General features: G+C 38.0%; 6 protein-coding genes across 6 annotated transcripts; 2 read left to right on the forward strand and 4 right to left on the reverse strand.

Moving 5' to 3' along the window:
- Positions 1–13: 13 nt before the first annotated feature.
- On the reverse strand, positions 14–1183 carry PCI8 (Pci8p; the record flags this gene model as incomplete). The annotated part of the gene is made up of 1 exon (XM_452541.1): positions 14–1183. The coding sequence occupies one exon, from the start codon at positions 1181–1183 to the stop codon at positions 14–16; it is 1170 nt and encodes a 389-aa protein (XP_452541.1).
- A 128-nt stretch (positions 1184–1311) lies between these two features.
- Positions 1312–3465, forward strand: MRX1 (Mrx1p; the record flags this gene model as incomplete). The annotated part of the gene is made up of 1 exon (XM_452542.1): positions 1312–3465. One exon carries the CDS (start codon positions 1312–1314, stop codon positions 3463–3465), a length of 2154 nt encoding a protein of 717 aa, XP_452542.1.
- A 369-nt stretch (positions 3466–3834) lies between these two features.
- MAM33 (Mam33p) lies at positions 3835–4614 on the reverse strand (the record flags this gene model as incomplete). Its single annotated transcript, XM_452543.1, has 1 exon — positions 3835–4614. One exon carries the CDS (start codon positions 4612–4614, stop codon positions 3835–3837), a length of 780 nt encoding a protein of 259 aa, XP_452543.1.
- A 1789-nt stretch (positions 4615–6403) lies between these two features.
- Positions 6404–9355, forward strand: PTP3 (tyrosine protein phosphatase PTP3; the record flags this gene model as incomplete). The annotated part of the gene is made up of 1 exon (XM_452544.1): positions 6404–9355. The coding sequence occupies one exon, from the start codon at positions 6404–6406 to the stop codon at positions 9353–9355; it is 2952 nt and encodes a 983-aa protein (XP_452544.1).
- Positions 9356–9545: 190 nt separating this feature from the next.
- YOS1 (Yos1p) lies at positions 9546–10192 on the reverse strand (the record flags this gene model as incomplete). The annotated part of the gene is made up of 3 exons (XM_002999312.1): positions 9546–9673; positions 9889–10020; positions 10102–10192. The coding sequence occupies 3 exons, from the start codon at positions 10190–10192 to the stop codon at positions 9546–9548; spliced, it is 351 nt and encodes a 116-aa protein (XP_002999358.1).
- A 459-nt stretch (positions 10193–10651) lies between these two features.
- On the reverse strand, positions 10652–11632 carry KLLA0_C07755g (40S ribosomal protein eS24; the record flags this gene model as incomplete). The annotated part of the gene is made up of 2 exons (XM_452545.1): positions 10652–11056; positions 11630–11632. The coding sequence occupies 2 exons, from the start codon at positions 11630–11632 to the stop codon at positions 10652–10654; spliced, it is 408 nt and encodes a 135-aa protein (XP_452545.1).
- Positions 11633–12170: the final 538 nt, after the last annotated feature.

A 12170-nucleotide genomic window follows, 5' to 3' on the forward strand; every position in this document is an offset into this window, starting at 1 on the left:
ACTACGTACTCTCTTAATCATTGAAAGTATCAGCAGTCTCATTACAGAGCTCGTTTTCGCTCAGAGCGAAAACTTCTTCTTCATTCATAGGTTCTTCGTCACTCGCCTTGCTTCGCCGCTGTATTCTGCTTTTCCTTAAAGCTAAATGTTCATCGACGATTACTCTCAAATTATGGTTTTGACGACGTAATTGGGAGAGCTTATTATCCAATGTGATATCTTCAGTCATCATCAAATCGTTTAGAGCCATCTGAGGGTCAAATTTCTGGTATAAAATGAGATCATCATGAATCTGGAAATTCAAACAGGCTTCCGAGATTAGTTGTGTGATTTCTTGAGTGACAATTTCTCGAGATATTCCGACTCTTTCGGATAGGTAACTAATTTGTATTTTAGTTGCTATCCTCAAATAAAATGCGTACATCTTTTGTCTCATAGTCTTAGATATTATATCCCACTTTTTTTCTAAGAAATAATCTTGCTTGCAAAGCCGCTCCATATCATTGTGCCACCAGTCGAAAAACTTCATGAACTTACTATTAATTATAAGTTTGCCCTTGCCAGCAAGAACATCAAAGTGTTTATGAAACTGTTCTAGTTCTTCTAAATGAATGAATGTGTCCAAATTATCTAGGGGAATTGACACTAATGCAGATACAGTGATGATGTAAAACATTGTTTCATTCGATATAAAGATATCATCTTTTGGAAGAGTTACCATTAGCTCCACCAAGTTTGGTATGTCGATGATTAGTTGAATGAACCTTTGTAAACACTGATGATATTCCCCCCTTAGGAACCAATTTAAAATCAATAATAACTTGCACTCGATGAAATCCGCTAATTCCGTTGGCTCAGAAGTAATGGGTTGGGTATTGAGCCTAGATTCAAAATCAATCACTGCTTTATAATGAGAATTTAGAATATGAGTTCTAATCAGGAGTTTGGTCCGTTTGAAAACACCCACTGAGCTCATAGAAACATCACTATTGATAAATATTATGGATTCAGCGTATTTATTATCAAGTAGCATAGATACTAGTTTTTGTTCCCAGGCAGGAAATCGCTTTGAAACAACACTCCAGGTTTTGAGCTCTCTACTTTCATTGTAATTTGGATATTTGGATCTGAAATGACGATCTTGAAGCACTGCCAACGGATAAAATAGCCTACCTTGTGTCATATATAATGCAATATTCTATCAAAAACAGCCCCAAAACATGTAAAAAATGCAATCGCAAACAATGCTAACTCTTTTTCAGAGGCTTTGATGTTATTCTAGTACTACTCACCTTGTTGGTCTTTTTAATTATGTCTCGTGTGATGCAGCTTACACTGTTTCTTGTTCTCGTTCAGATATGGCTGTTTTGCATATTATGTCAATTTTTCCAATATGATTCTGTAGTAGGAAAAATATTAATCACGGTCGAATCTTTGAGTACAACCTCATCGCAGACACCTCAAGAGCAGTTTAGACAGGATAGTCAGTCAGCAAGCATCAGAATCTGTATGTCGATAGGTCGAACAGTTATACATGTGCCATGTGCGCAGCGCTTTGTTAGGGCATTTCATGCTACGCGGGTACCTTACGGCTCACCGTTGAAGGTTAAGTTGGACCTTCTGCAGAAGACACAGACACTTGTGAAGCGAACAGAGAAGGAAAATGGAAAGCAGAGGGATATCGCTCGAAGGGAAGCACGCAAAGCTCGGAAGTACGGATATTCCATTAAGAAAGCGAATGAAATCTTAAAAGGGAGACACAAAATTACTAATCTTGATAAGTCTATCAAAGTAGGACCAACTTCGGACGATGATACGAGCATTCTTTCTGTCGCTAACGATAAAAGATTAATGTATACTATACTAGGTATATCTAGACCTCAACTAAAAAATTCAATATTGGTGGAACGCGATGTTGCGAAATTTTGTAAGAGAGGCCAGTTGCAAAAGGCTTTATTTCTTATAAAGCTTGCTGGACCAAATGGTGCAGCTGGAATGAACACATTAATGACACATTATCTAGAAGTTGAAAAAGATAGCCATTCCGCTGTGGATTTATATTCTTGGAGAAAGAAGTGGCAAATACCTCCCAATGAATACACTGAAACAAATTTGTTCAAAGGGTTGGCAAGGTTGCCAGAACCAATTTCTGTCAAAGTTGCAGAACGAGTGGTGAAGATAGTTTTAAAATTGGTTGAAGATGAAAGACTCAATAATATAAATTTTAACGCTGCATTAAGTGCGTTGGCGAACTCTAACGACCCTAGTTACCTGTTCAAATGTTTTGATTTGAGACCCAAAGGTATAAAAAAAGATGCAATTGCGTACACGCAACTACTTATTGGATGTGCGAAGATTACAGATGCAGTGGAAGCCATTCAAAGGGCTGATGATATAATGAACTCTGCTGACCCCAAAGTTATCGATTCACAAATGTTTTTTCATTATTTGAACGTTTGGCACTCTAGAAGGGATCTACGATTTTCCAATTGTGTGTTGCCTCTGCTTGATATATTCTATGATTTTAAGGTCCCAAATGTTCGTTTCAAGAAAGAAATACCAGAATTTGTCAAGTTGCCTGCTTTGAAGAATTGGAATATCAAATCTAAAATGCGTTTGACTCCCCATGTTGCACATCTTTTAATGGAAAATTGCTTTAAGACCGGACAATACGAATATGGTATCGCTTTCTTCGAGCATTACCTGGGAAAAAGACCAAACCTTTTCAACAACAGAACAATAAACGCTGCGTTGAACTTAATTATCAAAGCAGATCCGGAGAACTGTGGAGAGAGATGTTATGAGCTACTTCGTAAGATGATGGATGATGGTATGTTGCGGGAACCCTTACAGCACGTCGTTTTAACTTATAAAGCATTTGAAAGACAGGCTACTAAAAAGCTAAACAACAGTGATCCTGTAAAGGCGACAGAACTTGTAAAATCATGTCTTGCACTTATGAAGGACAATGAAGCAAAGACTTCGATTCAAAATGATGAGTACAAGAGCTATTTATCCTGGAAACCATGGATGTTCTTATTGAGAATTGTTATGTCATGCAAAGACGCGTTACCTTTGACTTTCAAGAAAACGATAATAGACGAGTTCATTACCACAATGCTCTGTGATCCAGTAATGTTGTTGAAGCAGAGAGGAAGCACTCGAGAGAGTATGCGTTTTGTTTATCTTGAAGCTGTACGTTTTATAAAATCATTGGAATCATCTTTGAATTTAACCGATGAAGAACTAAAGGAAGTGCAAGCTGAAGCGGAAGATTCAAATTCTTTACTTAAAAGAAAATTTTTGTTTCGTAGGCATCTAATAAGATTAAGAAAGAGAATCCTAGAGGTTGTGGATAACCTAGAACATGATAGGGATTCTAACAGCCCCGAAATCGAAAAATTGTTTAGACAATATTGTGAAACAATATTGGACACCAACATTGATGACTTTTCACCAACATAATTGAGATGCCTCCTGTACATACTAAACCAATGAAAAAGGCATCTCACTTGGAGGCTTGTCTTTTGCTGGCTCTGCATTTCAATAATTAAACTATTGCAAACGGTGTAATAATCAAAGGTACCAATGGAAAAGACGATAGGTACATTATAACAGATATTACATAGAGCGATATATAATGTACAAATTTGCCTTAAAAATCCATAATAAAAAAGGTAAGAGAAAAATTATGTATATACAAGAGAAATGTTGATAGAGGGATCATAAAGCTCAGTGATCAGTAGTGAAGTAAAACCACCAAGAGGCAGAATTGTTTTTGAATGAACAAATACTTCTGTCTTTAGTCATATTGAAAAAGAGTTATTGTTGCAATTACTCGAAGAACTTCTTCATTTTCGACAACCATTGAATGTATTCATTATTCTCCTTGAACTCAGAGTAATTAGAAATGAATGAAGTTAAATCGGTGGTGATACCTCTGGATTCCAAGTAAGATTCCAAGGACTCTTGCAAAGATTCATCCAAGTTAGAGAATGGAGGACCGTGGTATCCCAATTCTCTCTTGATTTCGGCTTCTGCTGATTCATTCAAAGCATCTTCTGCTGATTCGTATGGGGTAACGGAATCGACGTAGAAAGAACCTTCTTGCATGTTCATCAAAAGCTCAAATGAAATTGCTGTGTTGTCGGAGTTCTTCACAACGACAATGTTGACATTGGCAAAGTTATCAGACATACTATCGAAATCTTCCTCCAATTGTTCTTCAGATTGTTCTAAAGCAGCTGGTTCGACAGGCAAGTTAGCAACTTGAGCAACGTCAAAGAAGACATTGATAGTTTCATCGTTCAATTGTCTTCTAATGTGAGCCAAGTTACGGCCTTCTTGAACGACAGGCTCAAAACCGTACTTGGACAGGAAAGTAGCCAATTCTTCTGGCAAGTCGACAATTTGTTGAGAAGTTTCTAATTCGACTTCGCTGTTTAAAACTTGAGCAACCTTCGTAGTATGTTGGTTGAAAGTGGTAGCAGTATAGGAGAGTTGACGGGAAGATGTGATAAAGGTTGGACGAGCAATCACATTTCTGGCCACCTGGATGGAAGCTGGACGAGCAGCAACACGGGAGGCAACACGGGTAATCAAACGTAGGGACATAGTATTCTATCAGGGGAGGGGGCTTATCCTATAGGACTGGTTTGTTTTAACCCTTAAATTTGGATCAAATAAGCTAGCTCATCGCTTGAAATATCACAGTTCAATATAAGAGCTTATAATCTTTCCAGAATTCTTTTTCCTTTCAGCTCTCGATCCTAGAGTGTGGCAAAAAGAAAGTATATCAGGGTAATGAGGTGGATGCCCTTTTCATATTTACCCGCACGTTCAGCGTCACGTGAATGAGTAAAGTGTAAACAAGCCAATAAAAGAGGTAAAGACGCCATCCGGGTACAAATTGCTCGAACAGTTCTAAGGGCGGACCCTGGTACAGATACAGTGCGTTGACTTCTAGGCGTACGTAATTTTCGCTTTTCGTTTTGTGAGTAGTGGTAGCCTTTAGTTTCCGAGTTATTTCACTACGTTAATTTCTTCGTTTCAGCTTGCAGAAAGATGTTCGAGACCCGAGTCCATTTCTATTGAAAATTCTTTTCTTTTGTGAGGGAAGCGAACTTTCGAACCGTTTTGGTCACTGCTTTCCGTGCTAACATTCTGGATCAAAAGTACGAAATTTTTCGAGCCTTAGTCCCATGGTAACTCTCGCATTACTATTTGACAAATGAACGTTTACTGATCAGAGTGTGTTTAGGGCAGAGAGGTAATGTCCGTTTCGACCGTAGTCTCGAACCGGAACAATGATCAACGCCTTGGTTTTCCCGAGAAAATTCGTGTTCGTTTTTGCAAGAGCACGGAGGACAACATTCATTGTCAGTTCTAAGAAAGAAAAAAAAGCCAGTTGCAAATAATTGTAACGACGTAATTTACTGCGCAAAAGAGCCCCATCTATGATTATGCTCATGATTGAAATTTATTCCCAGGATTTTGCTGTGGTGTGTTATGCAGCCATCTGCAATTCTTCTATTAAACTACTTTTCACAAGTTGAAGAGTACAAGTCCAAGAACATACTCTCAGACTAGTACCCAGGGGATCTAGATCTTTTGACTATTAGCATATTTTTCGGTCCTTATTATACCGTTCTTTCGGCTCTACTGTTGATTTCTAGATTTGTGTCTTTTTTTTTGTTCATACATTTCACAAAGCAACAGAGTGTCGTAATTAACCATAGAAACTGCTTCTTCATCCGTGATATCCTTGTAACATGTCTTGACAATTTGCGGTTCTTATTCAACAAGAGATGAGTATTGCTTGGTAAAATTGCAATCGGCATGAGGGTGTAAATAGTTTAGAAGATTTATCGCATATTTTTCTGAGTCCTTTGTTTTCAGTACCTTTCTGCCTACATAAGGTGTCTTTTCAGGTAATTTCCTACAGATGAAAAGTAATCTAATTAAGTAGCAAGGTGTCTGGTTCAACCAACGAAGTGGGCATTACTATATCACATATGCATTTATGTAATTCGACCGTATATCACGTGGATGTGCGTGCTAATTGTTGTTGTTGTTGTTTTTTTTTCCATTGGATATGTTTCTCGAATGCATGCATCTGTGTATCCTTATGCAATCCTCTTCTCAATATCTTTTTTAGAATTTCTTTTCTTTTCGGTCAAGTGTTTTCTAATTCGTAATTTCTAGGTCTAGTGCATTATTGAACCAAATAGAACAGCTTCCAACATCTTCAGCTATCTTTTAACTTTGTTCGAATCACTGCTTTAACGAAGACACCAAATAAGAACCTATACCAAGACAAAACTGTCAAATTAAGCATACAGAAAGAAAGTACTTTGTTAGTAATAGGGTGTCAAATCTAATCTATTTATAATTTCGAAGAGAAATGGAGTATATAGACACGATGGGCACCAACAAACAACAGGAAGAAATCCAACTCAAAGAACCTCTTTCGTTTTCAAGGCCTCTCGCTAGACCACCATCGATATCTGGATGTACAGAGTATAAAGATCGTGATTCAATTCAGAGCAGCTCATTCACATCGGAAAGTTCATCAGTTCTAAGTTCGTCATCCACTTTGATCGATGATAAATCGTCGAATTCATCGTTAGCATCTCCTGCCCTGAGCGCAAATTACAAAAGAAATTCAACGGAGGTACTGCCCGAAAAGATTCTGATACATGCGTCGACTTTCCCTTCAGCATCTGAACCTTCGTATAGTACATGTACACCTTCACCGTTGTCAGCATCTCATAGAAGTTCCCTTTCGTTTTCACGGAGTAGATCGCGGAGCATAGCAATGAAGTCCAATAGCTTGCCCGCTATTCCAACAATATGTCCAAAAGATCTCCGATTTCCTAAACATAAAGACTGCTCGTTTATTAGCCCTGCGGACTTGCACCATTATATTGAAAATATGGACCAGAATCCCAATGAAAAACTGATAATATTCGATACAAGGCCGTTCATAGAGTTCAACAAAAATCACATCAGATCGGCAATGCACTTGTGTCTTCCCTCGACTTTACTGAAAAGGAAAAACTTCAATCTGGAAAGGTTGATAGGTAATCTACCTTCCCCAGGAAGGGAAACTTTATCGGAATATTTATTGGGCAGTGACAGCGCCACTGCAAATGCCAAGGTGGTTATTTACGATAATGTGGCAAACCAGACAGATTATGCAGTATCATTGGCATGTTTCGGAATATCTTCTAAGATCCTCGATCATGTAAGTGACAAACAAAAGCCTTCTGTTTTCATTCTCGCAGAAGGTTTTGAATCATTTAATGCAGCATATCCTGATGACGTCGAAGTTGGTACCATGGATTTGGAAGACTCTTATACCTTAGATTCCCCATCTTCCCCTCATCAGGCAGACAATATTTCTCCAGTTCAACCGCAGTTGAAACACTCTGGTAGATCTCATTCGCATTCTTGTTCTCCTTTGAAACAGCCACCACAAACCGGTAACAGTAGGACTCTATCTGGTTCCCCAATATCCACATCATCACCATTATCATCTTTGTTTGGATTTAAACTGCCGGCACCGATAAATAATCAACATTTACCAACTTTTAAGTTACCGCAGATTGAGCATGACATTTCCGATCTAGATAATTATGTGAAGGCCGTAGAGATCAATGAACGCTCTCAAAGAAATTCTTTCTTAGAATCAGAAAATGACCTAAGATCCTTCAAATTTCCTGCTTCACCGTCCAAACAGTTCAGTACCGATGCGACTTCGTCATCATTTACTTCAACTCAAACAGCATTATCGCCAGCAGATCCTTCTAGTGGCCACAATTCATCTAAACTAAATTTCCAAGTTAAATATGATAACCTATACCACAGATTTGCTTCAGAGGAGATCAATCAGGTAGTTCCTTCCTGGTTCTGCCAATTAATGGACATTCCAAAACTGCACTTTATATCTAAGTTCCAAAGATTGGAGTTATTAGAAAGAAAAAGACTTCAGAGATTATTGGGCCCCTCATCGTCCGCTTCAATTGTCAGCACTCAATCTCGGTCTACTGTAGCTGGTAACGACAGATGTGTCGAAGATGGTCATTATGATGTTGATGAGGATGATGCTGAAGAGAACTTACAAAGCATCACAATATCATCTGGGGTAGAATTTGGGACGAAGAATAGATATAAGGATATATTTCCTTATGAGCACACAAGAGTAAAGCTCTCGCATTCTAGTATATGCAGTGCTGGCTGTGAGAATTCAACCCCTTCCCCGAGATCTTCCGCATATAGTTCCTGTGCTAGTGGCTTGCCAACTCAAGATGAACAAGAGGATGTTTGGAATACCTATATTAATGCTAACTATTTGGTTAATCCTTTTGCCCAACTTCAGCAAAGCTCTACCGCTGACATCAAGTCTGTACGTTATATTGCCACCCAAGCTCCTTTGAAAGAGACAATTTCGGACTTCTACACCTGCATTCTGAACAACAATGTGCCCATAATTCTAACGCTAACTGATGAGTTTGAAAATGGAGTTGAGAAGTGTTGCAACTTTTGGGCAAACGGTAACTATGATGGTATAAACGTCAAACTTCTGGATGAATTTAGTACTATGTTACAAGATAAACCAATGAAGGCAGAATCTAACCATGAGGAAGATATGTTTGCATCTAAGTTTTGGAGACATCTTAAATTAAACAAAACTTCAGACAATAACAATGAGATCATCATTCGAAGAATTGAACTGAGCTATAATAATGATAGAAGTAAGTTCCAACTATTGCAATTACAGATAAAAGACTGGCCAGACTTAGGGACATTGCTCAAACCAAACGAAATTCTGCAAATAATCAATTTGAAGAATTTTGTCATTGATAGTCTGTTCGCACATAACGTGTACTCTCCTAATTACACACCGACTGTGCTCGTTCATTGTTCTGCTGGATGTGGTCGAACAGGTACTTTGTGCACTGTTGATTCCATATTATCAAACCTAAAGAAGTTTGATACCGATGAGAATCCTTCTTTGTATGGCGCCTTCGCCGTACCGTTAACTCCTAATCTTTCTCCAACTACAAAATCTAATTCTTTTTCTGCTACGAAACCACCAACAAGTCTCATGTTTGATCCAATCGTGACAACCGTAAACCAGTTCAGAAGACAGCGTATTTCTATGGTTCAAAATATCAACCAATTTCTCTTCATTTATGATTGTCTATTATTCTATTTTACATTGAATTTGGAGACTTCACCAACAGACCCTGAAAAGCGTAATAACTGGCAGTCTATGACAGACGAGAACTCACACCTTGACATTTTGCACAAATTTATAGACGGAAAGGTAAATGAGCTACAGCAAGTCTGAATCCATCGTTTTGAAAGCGATATAGAATGCAAACAATCTCGCTGCTCAAAATACAACATCAAGTGCTGTCAAACACCAACAAAGCAACTGATGCTCGCCTAACCATAATGACATACCATTCAATTCACTCGCTTTACCCTTTCTTAGCTTCCTTGATATTCTATTTTCTTTTTGTGGATATTTCCCACCATCACGAAGTTGAAAGGACATTGATGGAAACTTTAAATAATTGTTTTATAATAGTGATAAGCAATACAACCAGCATCATGATAAACCTAAATTGCCACCAGTATAAGTTATTGATATTCCGAACTATCTCTATTTATTGTACATAATCTGCGTATATGTGCTATTTCAACCTAGAAGGACTTCGTATATTATCACGAGAATGTTAATACCGATTAGTGGGACTGTAATAAAAGGTTGAAATTAATCATTAGTTAGTAAAACTCAGCAATTGTAAGGGGTGAAATGGTAGAATCACCATTGCAGTGCATGTTACTGACACCTGAAACGAACTAAAGTGAACATACTTCTTAACAATGTTTGTACTGCGCCAATCAACTGTACTAGTTTAGATTTCGTGGTATTTTCTTGTTGGCCAAAGACGGCTTGATTTGATTGTGATCCAAGTCCAACTGGTAAATAATGGTGTGTGGTAGTTTCTGGTTAGTAATTATTATTCAAGCTTATATTAGCTGTATTCTGGTCTGGTCGAAACTTTTCTCAGGATCTTATAAACATACTTCTCCTTAGGAACCTTTCTTCACTCAAAACGGCGATGGAATTAATCAGCAATAAAACAACGTAAAATAGTCTTCCAAGCCCAAAGATCATTATAGATATAATCTGAATCAAAGGTTGTCTAATTCTACCTTTCTGAAGCTTTGCTAAAACAACATAACAGTGAATTTTTTTTTACTATTCAGCATGTTGAGCATTGAATTCGTCCTATTTTCAATATTTCTATTGTTGTTTTGCACAATATCTGACGAAATATAAAACATATCACATACTAAGGATTCTATGATCGAAGAAAACGTAATTAACACAACTTATAAAACTAGGGTACTTAGCACAGCTCGATGGAAACAAAATTATATTGTATTTGTGGCGTTTTTACATATATATAAAATACATATAAAGAAATTTTGAGAAATATTAGGAGGATAAATCCAGCAGCAGAGTAACTTCATGCTAATGTAGATATAAATTCAAATAAACGGTAATAAACCAATTGATAAAAAGTTAAAGTAATGCAACTTATAATATGGTTGGTATTGGGGTTTATTGAATTTAATCAGCGTTACGTCTAGCGGCCTTCTTGGCAATACTCTTACCAGTACCGAAGATCTTCTTACCTCTGTTCTTTCTTTGTTTTCTTTGTTGTCTGGAGGCCTTTTCGACCTTTTCAGCCAAACCGTATCTGACTAATCTGTAAGCTGGTTCGAACTTCTTGGCGTCAGCAACAGAGTTGTAGACCAAACCAAAACCAGTGGATTTACCACCACCGTATTGGGTTCTGAAACCGAAGACGGAAACAGCGTCCTTTTCAGCCTTGTAAGCTTCAGCCAACTTTTCACGCAATTCATCCTTGGAAACGTTAGCTCTGTTTGGGTGCAAGACGTCAACGACGAATTGCTTTCTGGCCAACAATGGGTTGGAGATAACCTTTCTGGTACGGATAGTAATAGCGTCAGACTATTAAAAATTAGCGAGGATGAAATATGTTAGTAAAAAATTCATTTCTAATGCAATTTAGGTCCCAGATGTTCATTTAAATCAGTGATTGGAGAGACTTCTACATTATTGGCTCTGTTTTTACATGTGCATATCAAGATGGCTCATTCATACAAATTTCCTTTCAGACACAGAGATTTCAAATACTGCCTGATTATTACACTGCTGGTAGCCAAGGTTCGTCCACTGTGAACGGTAAAATACTAATTATTCCTGTATTCTCATTCTCTCTGTAAGTTCATAATAGGTTGTTTCCATTTTTGATTCAATACGACGATAATGCATTGGTCATCAAATAACTTGACTTAAATCCTGCGATGCTTACACGCAAGTATCTGAATCCAAACTACTGAGAATATCACTTGAAGTAGTAATCCGATAACGTAGTCTTTTCGTTTGAGTTCTGTCCTTCCATAAATTCATTTATTGGTCATATTTTGTTAAACATATAGGTCTCACTCCAAATTATTCGACAAATTCATTGCTTTCACTGAAATAACTCCCACCATTAGTTTCCGACACTCTCAGACATACCATTTCTGTTGTTATCCTTCTGTTTACAGCTTCTTTCCGGTGTATTAGTACAAACAATATAGCTATAAGAACATCAACACTTCCTACATAAAACTACTGTTAAAACTCAAATACCAGGTTTTCCATATATTTTGAAAAATCGTTGAATTACCAAAAATCCAAGTTCGTTGAGAATCGAGTGAACCACAGAGACAATACCCTACAACGCAATGCAACAACTGGCTGGCGAGCTGCTACAAGCGAATAGAGCCGAAAAGCCTCGTTGGTCGTAGTGTCCAACGACTGTGAGAAACGGAGAGCAGTAGTCTACGATGCACCAAGGGCATAGGAAGGGTGGATATTGCCTAGGCTGGGCGAGCCACTACCGTAAGAACGTTTCTGCTGGGCAGATCCAGGCAGAGACAGAGAGAAACTCTCGCCAGCTGGGGGGATCGCAATGAAGGAGCAGCCAAGATTCTTCCCTACCAGCTCAGTGTCGAGCCGGGCATATTCTGATTCGGGTTTTTATTTTTTTGAATTTCACGTGACTTTCCTATAAAGG

Source organism: Kluyveromyces lactis (genome assembly GCF_000002515.2).
Source record: "Kluyveromyces lactis strain NRRL Y-1140 chromosome C complete sequence".
In the NCBI taxonomy this organism is placed as follows: domain Eukaryota; kingdom Fungi; phylum Ascomycota; class Saccharomycetes; order Saccharomycetales; family Saccharomycetaceae; genus Kluyveromyces; species Kluyveromyces lactis.